This window comes from Schistocerca piceifrons, chromosome 3, assembly GCF_021461385.2.
Source record: "Schistocerca piceifrons isolate TAMUIC-IGC-003096 chromosome 3, iqSchPice1.1, whole genome shotgun sequence".
NCBI lineage: Eukaryota > Metazoa > Arthropoda > Insecta > Orthoptera > Acrididae > Schistocerca > Schistocerca piceifrons.
In genome coordinates, this window is record NC_060140.1 from 735,672,248 (window position 1) to 735,684,877 (window position 12,630).

General features: G+C 38.3%; 1 protein-coding gene across 1 annotated transcript; it reads left to right on the forward strand.

The window, feature by feature from the left end:
- Window positions 1-3,331: 3,331 nt before the first annotated feature.
- Window positions 3,332-4,664, forward strand: LOC124789022 (the record flags this gene model as incomplete). The annotated part of the gene is made up of 5 exons (XM_047256309.1): window positions 3,332-3,363; window positions 3,443-3,590; window positions 3,683-3,758; window positions 3,925-4,142; window positions 4,404-4,664. Coding segments are annotated over 5 exons (735 nt in total), but the record flags the coding sequence as incomplete, so codon positions are not given.
- Window positions 4,665-12,630: the final 7,966 nt, after the last annotated feature.

The window sequence follows — 12,630 nt, forward strand, 5'->3', positions numbered from 1 at the left end:
CTATGTTCTTAAATTTATGACAGTTCCTGATGAATGTGGCAACTCCTCCTTTCTCCATTTCTGATCTACAAAAGTGAGATGCTAACCTAAACCCTGTAACACTTAAAAGTTCTATACCAGTGGTCACATGATGTTCAGAGAGGCAGATTATGTCAGCTGGGTTTGAAGACTCTAATTCATCTATGCAGATAGTTAATTCATTAATTTTATTTCTCAGTCCTCGAATATTTTGATGCAATAAAGATAGCTGACATTTCACATTGACTGACTTAAAATTGGGTGGAGTTAAAATATCTGCTGACAGTTGAAAATTCTTAACCAATGGCTGTTTATGTTGATGTAATAAGCTGGAATTATGTTTTTTGATTTCTTTCTCAAACTGAAGGTTTGTCTCAGTTCTAACCTCTCTTAAAATTTGTTTTCTTTCTGTCCTCCCTACCCTAAAAAAGGGTCTTTTCTGAATCCTATAACCACTGGTATTTTACCACTCATGACAGTGCCTCCCCCCTTTAACTTTCTTGCTATTTCCCCAGCCAATTTACCCTTCCCCTTCCTGTTGAGGTGAAGGCCATGCCTAGTATAATCCCACCTACTGATAGAATCAACATGAACCACACCAATGTGTGACCCCGCACCCGACACGAGCAGCCGTTCCAGCTCCAAATTAACTCTCTTGACAGAAGAGTTCAAATGAGGTCGGTCATGGCGCCCAAGAACAGATACAAACTCAACACTGGTATGCCTCGATGCTGATGCAATCTTCGCCAGGTCACACTCTATGCTGTACCCAGGATCTCTGTCAATACTGTTACCTGCCCCACCCACTATAACCACGGTGTCTTCCTTAGTGAAATCTTTGCAAAGTGATCCTAAATCCTCTGTCACCTGCTCCAGACCAGCACTAGGTTTAAAAAAATTGGTGACCTGGTATTCTGATCCTAGTTCATCCTGCAAGAGTTGGCCAACACCTCTTCCATGGGAACTACCTAACAACAACACTTTCTTTCTCTTTACTGATTTCCCTACATTCTTACTTTTCAATTTGCTGCTGAAAGTTTGTTGTGCCCTGTCTACACCTGTAACTGCTTGAGGCTCACCAGCTTCTAACTGAAGCAACAGGTCAAATCTATTTTCCACATTCACCATAAAGCTGTCAGACAAAGTTCTAGGCCTGTTCCTCCTGTTGCCTGTTGCCACTTCCCACCTCTCTTTACCCTTCTCCCTCCTTAACCTGTCAAGATCTCCCCTGGCCTTGTCTAACTCAGCCTGAAGGGCAGCAATTTTCCCCTCCTGTTCCAGTATCTTCCTATCTCTACTACAAATCCTACAAAACCACTGATGAGTCTCATTTACTTCCCCTATTCCCACGCCACTACAGTCACCCACATGGAAAAAACTACAGCACCCATCACACCAAAGCCCCGACCTAACAATTGTACGGCAAGTCAAGCACTTTTCACTCATGATAAACGTAATAATTTATTAAGAATAAGTCAATTAAATTACAGATAAACACGAAAATATGGTTACACAAATTTGGCCTATACGCAACTGTGTGTAAACAAAAACAAAAGTGCAAAGTTTCTGAAACAACAAGTTAAACTTTACGCTACTTTCCGGAAATGCTAGTTAAATAATGAAGAGGTACGCTAAGTTAAATTGCTGGAGAGAGCAAGGAACAACTAAACGAAATTCTATAGATTTGCTGCAGCAGAACTTAAACAGAAAATACGACTGTACGGTCTTTTCGCGTTTTCTGCTATATTACGTAAAGAGAAATGAAACCTTTAATGGTACACTTAAACGGCACACTAATACACTTATTTACCACGTAATCAGTACTAATCTATGTGTTTTATAATCTAAAATAACTTATCTTTACGAGAACACCAAACCTTGCACTAGTCGCTTGGCTGCAGGGCTGCCAACCTGCACTGTGAAATAGTTATGATATAACACACACCAGTCGACTTTGACATTTTTTTTGTTTTGCCTTATGCCATCTCAAGATCGTGACTGTTTAAATTTTTTTTTGCTGCTGCATTGTATTATTCTGTGTACATTTTTGCATCTCAACACTGTCAATGTCTTTGACCTATTACGTTTTCTGTCATGTTATGCTGTATGGTTAATTATGTTACCATAAACCAGTCATTATTTAGTGGGTATATGATTTAAATGCAAGACATTAATCTTTGTTCATCAATTTCAGAAAGAAATGATGCGTGTAAGAAATAAATTCAACAGAAATGGGAATTTCACATACGGAATAAACAAAAGAAGATGCAATAACTTTATGAGGAAGAGTAAATGGATCAGGATTAACGAGCATTAACAAGAATATACTATACTCATCGTAGAATAGCAGTCTTAACTAATTTTTTCTTTCAGAATACAAGGTGATTGACGCAGGCTGTCAGACAGAACTACACATCTTAGTTTTAGTGATGAAATATGCTAGAGATAAGGAATAGTTATGTAATGAGTAATGAAGTGATTTTTTGCAGATGATAATGAATACTGATGAATAATGATGAAGGAAATGGTATTATGAATAATGAAGTTTTTCTTTACAGGTGATGATAATAGTGAAGTTATGATGATATTGATAATGAAGTTTTTTCTTTAAGCCCGTATTACACGATGCGCGAAAGCGTACGCCTATGCACCAGCGCCCCTAGCGTGCATACCTGTAACCACATACTGGATCACGTCCGACCTATTACACCGTCCACGCGGGATATACCTAGTGCGCATGCGCAGCAGCAGACGACGATATTCGCGAGCAGCAGACGATACGCGCGCGGAAAGAAAACATAAGTGTGTGCTGTCTTGTAAAGTCGTCCGTTCTACCGCGAGCAACTCAGGAACGAGTGTATGATACACTGGATACTTTCAAATTATTTCTGTGAGCTCAAGGTTCGTATTTAATAAGAAATTGTTTTCTCTTACGTAGGTTACAACTGTTCTGAATTACAGACTCACTATATTTATGTTACGACACTTGATTACACTGGTATATGTATATCGAAATTTACATTTATACAGCATATTACACATGGAAGATCCACTTGTTTTTGAAGCTATTGCCCTGGCAGTGGCAGTAAATCTTCAGATTAGGGCAGAACGGCGACGAAAACGAAAAGCCAGGCGTTGTTGGGTTCGACCCTGGCTGAAAAGAAGGGACGAAGGCAGGGGAATATATTCACTTTTAATGAAAGAACTGAGGCCCGAAGATCCGCAAGAATTTCGGAACTTCGTTAGGATGGACATGGTCTGTTTCGAGAAGCTGCTGTCTATGATAGAAGATAGAATCAAAAAGTGTGACACAGTCATGAGGGAGGCTATCTCACCTTCTCGAAGGTAAGAATTGTATGTTTATACGTTTTGTGATCATACCAACCAAGATGTTCATTTCGTTACATGCCCTGTTACGTTGCAGGCTGGCAGTAACATTACGGTTCCTGGCGACTGGGGAATCTTTTAAGAGTCTGGCTTTCAGCCACAGAATTGCACAGCCTACCATTTCAAATGTTATTGTGGATGTATGCACTGCAATTTGCGAAACTTTAAAGGACCAATACTTAAAGGTACATTTGTGTTATTTTTTCGAGTTTGGAAGATATATATGTGTGTATTTATATGTGCCATTCAGACAGTAATTAAGTATATAACATTACAGGCACCATCAACAGAAGAAGAGTGGAACAAAATTGCCAAAGAATTTGATGAACTGTGGCAGTTCCCAAACTGCATTGGTAAGCCACAGAATTAAGTTACATAATATGGAGAAAATCTGACAATAATGAAATGTATTTAAAATGTTTTTAATGAAGTATATCAGACTCAGCTTTAGGCAGTTTTTTATCTCCCACACTGCAAGTCTATGTTCTGTTATATAAAATTACTTACTTTCATTTTCAGGTGCAATGGATGGGAAACACATAGCATTTGCCCCACCACAAACTGCTGGCTCAACATACTTCAATTATAAAAAGTTCCACAGTGTTGTTTTACTAGCTATTGTGGACGCTAGGTACCGATTCTCTTTGATTGACATTGGGTGCAATGGAAGAGTGAGTGATGGTGGGGTGTATGCAAACAGCCTGATCAGCAGTGCACTTCGGGAAAACTGGTTGAAGGTACCACAGCAAAAATCACTTCCTGGCACAAACATTGAAGTGCCATATGTGATTCTTGCTGATGATGCCTTTCACCTGGAGCCATATATCATGAAACCCTATAGAGACTGCCAGAACCAGAAGTCCAAACAGATTTTTAACTACAGATTGTCAAGAGGAAGGCGAGTAGTGGAAAACACCTTCGGAATTCTGGCCAACCACTTCAGAGTTCTTCTCAGTACAATGCGACTACCTGTTGAGAAAGTGGAATTAATTGTTCAGACTTTATGCATACTGCACAACTACTTGATTGAAGAGGCAGACACCACATATGTGACAGCTGCTGATACAGAAAACACAGACTTGTGCACCATTAACAATGGTTCCTGGCGAGGAGAGAAATCTCTCTCTAGCATACCCCAGCAGAGTGGAAATCGCACGTCACTGTGTGCCAGGGAAGTGCGCGAAAAATTTTGTGAATTCTTTAGTACAACAGGTTATGTTTCATGGCAGTGGGAAGCCATTAAGAAGTACAACTTTTAACAGTAATAATGTACAAAAGGCAATCTTTTATTTAAAAATGACTCAACAATGTAATGCAATGCCTTAACTTTAAAATCAGTTACATATTTCTTTATGGATGCCATCCATGATACATTTCACGACATTCAATTTTACATCAGCCTTAATTGCTGGATTTTTAAATTTCTTCAGTTCAGCAGCAACATACTGACCAAACTTGTCATCTTCATTACTGCCACTAATTGAAACTCTAATGTCTCTTAACACTGACAACGTTGAGGTGGCTAATTCATCCTCAGTCTCCTTCCTACGCCTCTTTCTGGCTGAAGCATAAGGCTGCTCACTTAGAGGTGATGGTGTTGACACAGGTGTACTTCCGTCTGACAATTCCACAGTAAATATGTCTTGAGAGTACTGGAAATAGAAAACTGATGTAGATATTGTAATACGTATGTAGCACAATACTAACATTAAAGTGGTTATGTAAACTACAGTGGTCTGTTTAAAGTTCTCTGGGTAAAATATAAGTAATGTAAGTAACCTGTATGAAAGTGAAGTACTATTTTGTTGGAGCAAATATATACAATACAATCAAAGTGTTACATTCTTTTGGTCAAGAGAGCTTCATGGCTAATGAACTGTCATTGACATACATGAGAATACTGTTTATGCACTTACACTGCTGTTGTCATCTTCAATATATCCATCATTTACTATGGTCTCTTCAGTAACTGTGGTCACCTCAGTATTCTGAAATAGTTGATGTGTTATTCACTTGTTGCAATTACTATTTACAACTTTTATTTAAATGTAGGTAAATACTTACACAAGGGTCATTGACAGTGGTCGTGCTAGATGGATTTGATGAGAGTGACTGTAGTATCTGAAATATTAAAGGCCCATGTTAGTCTATAGCAGATTGTGAACCTCCCCCAACACTGAAAAATACGAATACACATGGTAGTATTAAATCGTGATTTGTTTTCCAAAATATCATTCACTAATATAAGCATATATACTACTTGCGCTGGAATATCCATCTACAACCTGAAATCAGAATAAGCTGTCTTACAGAAAGCAGAATTCCTACAAAGGAAGGCAACAAAATGTTCGTACTTACCATACGGCTTGGGATATTTGTCACTGTTTTCCTCGGTGTCACGTAGTCCTTCAAAAACTTCAAAGCACTGAACCACCACACAGCAGGCTCATAAACTTCGCTTGCCCCTGCACCACTATGCTCACTGGCTCTAATTTTTTTTAGCTCTCCACAAAAATGCGACCGCAGAGACATGAATCGAGTTTTGCAGTCCTCATCTGTTGCGTTGGGCAAAACTGCACGAACTTTACTGCCTATCACTGCCAGTTTCTCTTTCCTGGCATTCTGAAATAAAGCAAGAGATGCAATGAAATCAAACATGAACATTCGTAAGCTAAGGCATTGATATACGAATCGAAAATCATCGTGTAACATAATATGCATATTACTCAGACATAAATGATGCCGACGTACCTTATTATGATATAGCGGGTCCTGCGGGTTGTACATACACTTCTCTTCGCTGTACGCCTGAATCAGGATGCTTAAAGCCTGTTTGTTCCATTCCATTTCTAGAATATGAAGCAATAAATAGAACAACAAGCGTTCACATACAGCCAGTATAAAAGAAAGTCAACTGGCAAAAAAATACTATTTTTAACTGCATTTATGAAAACCTACTTACTGAAAAAAAATTGTGGAAAAATCCCAACACAAAAAACTGTTATTAGCCTCTACACATCCAACCATAAACAAACAACAAGCAGAAAGCACTGCGGTACCCGCTTCTGCGCATGCGCAAGTTTCGCAGCCTAGTGCGCATGCGCGGGTTGACGGGAATTTAGAACTGCTCTCTATTCCGGCGCGCGGATAATGTGTCTGCTAATTTTCGTAGTTTCACCTGTTCTACCGCCAGATGGCTGTCGCGACAGACCAGTACCGTTCGCGGCGGACCGTCGTGTAATACCGGCTTTACAGATGAGGATAATGTTGAAGTTATGTATTTATGCTACGTAGTTATTTAAGTATTTGTTGCAGTTTGCTTTGACAGCAGGTGTTACATCGCATAGTAGGATGACGGAAAGTTTTGGAAAGGACAGCTATGGAACACATTTTATACACATTTCACTATCTGTTAATTCGAAGTTCACTACTTTTCAGCATAGTGTGCGTTTCTTCTTTCAGGTCAATAATCCATTTTGTATTTTTTCCAGGAGAAGCTTTTCATGATACTTACTAAACCTGTTACTTATTATACTTGTTCTTGTACTTGCATTTTTATTTTTTACCCATTTGTGTTTATCATTTATGAATGTGATCACATATACTGCCTTGTTGCATAACCTTGCTACAGCTGACTCATGACGAATGACGTTACCTATCCTCATTTGCAGCAATAGGTCAAAAACAAATAGTGTTATGCCTCAGCAATTAATTATCGATCCCAACGCAATGCATTGCTAACAAAAAAAAAATGTATTACCAGTCTCACATAATGTCACTAGTTTATGATAATTCTGAATAATGCTGATCAGCTCTGAATAGTATGTCACTTGAGTAATGACTTCTTAATGAGACAAAAAAAAGTATATATTTAAAATAATGCTTTGTCACTAGCTAATAACTGCCACTGTTTATTGTAATGAGACTACTTATAATGCCCATGATTATTAATGCTATGATTGTAATTAGCTGATTTTTAATAATGACTTCATAATGATCTGAATACTACTGAATGATGAACTATGTTTTTATTCTATTCAATACTTGCTGGCCACTGAGTGCCAATAATTTGTATCACTCAATGTATTATGTTAAGGCTAGGCCAATAATTGACTCTCCTTTTCAGTTAAGACTTCTGATGAACATTATTCTGTCATACTAAATATACTTTGTAACTGGCCAAGGACTGCCACTGTTTATTGTAATACGATTACCCATGATGCCAGCTAATGATTATTACTGTTGGAATGACAAATAATTAATTAACTATGCCATACTTTGTAACTGGAAAAGAATGCGACTGTTTAATAATACTTTGTAATTAGAAGAAGGCTAATGATTCTTAATTATGCTTTGTACCTGGAAAAGAATGCGATTGTTTCATAATGCTTTGTAATTAGGAAAAGGCTAATGATTATTACTATATTGGAATGACAAATGATTAATTAACTATGCTATACTTTGTAACTGGAAAAGAATGCGATTATTTAATAATGCTTTGTAACTAGGAAAAGAAGGTTACTGATTCTATGTAAAACAATTCATGAACATTTTTCTGTAATACTACATACTTGGTACAGAAATGTTCAATAACTGGGCTATGAATGCCACAAACTACTAATGAAGACTGTAATTGTCAATATTATGTGACATAATGTCCTTCTCCTCATGAGCTAACTACCCTGAATTACTGCAATGTCCATTTGTCCTGTTTATCCCAGTGATCATGGAGCACTATATTTGGTTTTGCACTAATTCTACGTTGGTGTGCCTTGTAAGAGCGTGGTGTTGACACGACATGCTGTCCACCACCGTGAGCAATGAAGACGTTATTATGGTCCCACTGTTTGGTGTACCTAATGTACTGCCAAAATGAAAACATGGAATATTACTACGACAATTCAGTGTCTTGGCTACGCTGATAAATTCTGACGGGAAAAGAACTTCAAGTTGTGTCACTTGGTGTAGTACTTCTGTGGAAAGATATGGACTTTCAGAACAGCTGTGTGCAATCTAAAGTGCTACAACCATGATGCAATCCTTCCCTTTCCTATCCTAATTCTTGTCACATAATGAAAATCATTTTTTTGGTAACATCATTTATGTTCATGGGTTATACATTTTTTTTCGATTCGCTGAACTCCAGTGCGAGTGCACTTATGTCACTTGTTGATATGATTTTTTTTTTGCCATTATGTTTATTTATTGCGAAAATGCTAAAGACATTTTTTTGATTTGTTCTGAAGTACAGTATATGTACACTCTTGTCTGTTATATTGTATATACATTTTTATTTTAATGATATGTTCTGAACTACAGTGCATGTGCACTTATGTTAGGCGTTAATATGTTTTCTACTGAACTTCAGTGCCTGTGCACTTTACTCATTTTTCAATATGATTTGTACTCATTCTGTATATTCAATACTTCAGTGCGTATGCACTTATGTCATTTGTTACTAATTGTATATACATTTCATCATTTGCTGATATGTTCTCAACTCCAGTGCATGTGCACTCATGTCACTTGTCATCATGATTTTTTTTTTCTTTCCAGTCTGTTTATTTGCTCTGAATATGCTAAAGAATTTTTTCAGTGCCTGTGCACTTTGTTATCTGTCAAATAATTTGTATATACATTTTTCTGATTTGTTACTATGTTTTGTAGTCACATTTTGTCTTTGTCTGATATATTTTGTACTTAGTGCGTGTGCACAACATTTAATTCATGTACTACATCTAAATATTCTGTAAATTGTAGAAGTTTATTAATTAAAGAAAAATTTTGCCGCGCTTGGCAAGTCCAAATGACTCACCATCGCTGCCATATTTTTGCCCCCCCAGTGGAGGGTTATGAAACACGTATGTAACGTAGCAGCGATGGCGAGGCATTGCAGCGTCTCTGACCAGAGAGTATGCGCTTGACCGCGCGAGTGTTACGAGCAGTACTCTGTCAGTAGTTGTTGAGAGCAGTAGCTCTGTTCAGTTGCGTCGAGTACGCTAGTAGTCGTCATGCAGAGCGGTCGGTCAGTGGTAGCAGCCCAGTGCGGTTGTGTGATGTAGGCTGTCGGCATTCTGGTCAAGAGGCTGAATGAGGTATATTATTAATTAAGGTAATCATCAGATAATGTAAAGTTTATTTATTGTAATTAATCTCCAACAAGTGCCCCAATAATAATTTTGATTTCAAAAGCATTTTACAAAAAAAATTATTTTATTGAACTATCGATTTCGTTGCACTTCCCATTTTATTCCACTTCCCTTAAAGAAAAATTTCAGTTAAATCACAAAAAAAAGGAATATTATTATTTGCAATGCAGTTCCTCCAAGCCGTGCGCAAGAATAAGAGCAGAAATTTGACTGGCAGTTACAATGAGGTAAGAGTTTAATTCTGATTTGCACAGGGCCAAAGACCGATATTTCGGTTTAATTGAATTTCATTAGCACTGAATTGTTTTTCATTATTTTTGTGGGAGCTTACACCAGAGTCAAATTGGGAATTTCACATTTTTATTGCCTTTGTCAGTACATTTCATTGCAGGGAGGTTATTCTTGGCTCCTATTCATTTATTATTTCTGTCTTTAAAATTTCAGTGGAGAGGTTACACTTAGCGCAATGTCCATTAGCATTTCTAAATAATATTGTCATTTCTTTAAAATTTTTGTGGGGAGGTTACAAGCTCTACCGTCTGGACTGCACCAGACGATGTATAGGGTCATATGGAACCTGAAGAACCTTGTATCATGGGCTTTCTGTAGGATAGAACCTGTAGATACTATCTATTAGATCGTCAGACAGGTACGAATTCCTCACGATATTACATATGCCACAGCTCTACCGTCTGGACTGGCATCGGACGATATATAGGGTCATGCGGAACCTGAAGAATCTTGTATCCTGGGATTTCTGTAGGATAGAACCTGTAGATACTATGTATTAGGTGGTCAGTCAGGTATGAATTCCTCACAATATTACATATGCCACAGAACTTGCTTACCGGTAACACAAAAAGATGGTTCAAATGGCTCTGAGCACTATGGGACTTCTGAGATCATCAGTCCCATAGAACTTAGAACTACTTAAACATAACTAACCTAAGGACGTCACACACATCCATGCCCGAGGCGGAATTCGAATCTGCGACCGTAGCGGTCGCGCGGTTCCAGACTGTAGCGCCTAGAGCCGCTCGGCCACTTTGGCTGGCCGGTAACACATCCACAAGTTCTGCTAACTTGTTAAATTTATCGTATTTCCTCCATAAAACTTGATTCCTTGAGAAACCAAGTAGTTATCCTATTGAACCTTTCTGGGTAAAGTCTGTTGTATTCTCTGTCGTTTATATCTATGTTCGAAACTGGCAGCGTTTGCACATAACTCAGACTTTTTTACAAATCGTTTTGTTTATGCATTCAGATGGTCAATATCATATGACCTATACAGTGTTTCCAAAATTTCCACTTTTACTAGATGTAGCTTATTGTACATCTCGGTGCAATTTGGCATGCTGTTGTATGTTTCAAGATTGAACTGTCCAACATTCAGTTTCTCCTTGATGAGACAAATTGGTGGGAAGTAATTCGCATTTAAAACATAGGATCACACTTTCAAAGTTAAACTATGTGCATCAAATCTGCATATGAACCCACGCACAGATGCGCATGCAGTTCGTTTTGACGCGGTCTTCAGGGGAAGCATAGACAGAAACGCCCACAGCGTTATAAATCGAAGTACTGATAGCGTCGAAAATTGTGGAACACGCGGTTGTCGTTGGTATGGTAAAGTAACTGCACAATTACCGTGGCAAATGTAAATGACTGTACAGGTCGAAATAGTACATATTATTCCTGTTTTTCTTAACATACTTAATCAAGTGGGTCCAGGTTCTCCTGCAACATCTAGTTTCATAGTGCCGCAATCTAGATATACCTACAGTGTCTTTGGCAGTGTATTCTCATAAGCACTTCACAGTATCTTGGGATGCGGAATTTTGTGACGAGTTTAAGATGACTTGTATTTGTAAATGGCGTATTAAGTAGTATGACTACGAGCTTCTTTTTCTCATGAACAGTCCAAGCCATATCCTGTGTGGTTTTGACTAGAGTCCTTGCGCAATAGTGACAGATTCCATAAGCTTGTTAAGTAGTTTCACTTCCTGAAGTTAGTGTTCGGCACTCTGTGCATTCTTCACTGGTCACGCTATGCCTCCTTTGGCCATAGCCGATGGCCGATAACCTGGCCAAGGTTGAAATTAAAAATGGGATAATTCCACCGAATGCCTTAAGTACTGACAGAGCCCTAGGCGTTTTAGCCTGTCTTGTGCTTCTTACTTTCTGCTACAGAACACTCTTAGCTGCTGACAACAATGACTGGATGCAGTTCTTTTAACAGTTTACAGGCGTTTTCTTCAATTTTGGCAAGTTGTAGATGAGCGGAGCTCATAACCTGTTGCAGATTTGTCCCAGCAATAAATTTAAATTTGGTACGCATTGCTTTATCAACTGCGGATACTGCAAGTCGTTGGCTTTTGACTACATCCCGTCTTCAGCGTATTTGCTTGGTTTAGTTCGTTCAAATTTGATCCGTGATGTCACGTTGTGCTAAACCTTTATTTACAGAGTACACTAAATCATGTTCCTTACACACCTCGTCTAGCATATTAATTTCCTTGTCACCACGTGTCAGACGTGTTTTCAGCTTTGTTCCGGGCCCATAATAATGGTGCTGGCTACGTGTAATTTTATTGGCAAGCTACTGAGAATACTTTACCATGCACACTATGTATCCTATAACACACATTATGAACTGTCTACTTAGGGGGTTTGTGTGCACTGTTATATACCATGTCTAGCACCCACCCAACAATTGCGCTTTCATAGAAATCCAAGGAATTTCACTAGTCTTATCCCCTCGACATATGACATGCTCTGTTAGTAAAACATCAGATTTAGAGCTTCTACGCAATTCCTCCATATAGAAATTACCTACAAGTTCTTCACTTTCACCGTCCTTTAAGATGTAAGGTCTTGGGTTTGTTGATCACACTTTCGAAAGAACAGATATCTCTGTAGACCAGTTCGTCAGGTACAATTTCTCACAGTTTTGTATTTAAAATATGCACTGAACTACCTGCATTAAATTTCTGCTTGCGTGGATCTAGATTTTAATGTGATTGTACACAGTATTCGCAAACTCATTATCATGGACGACAATAGGCTCCATTTTTGT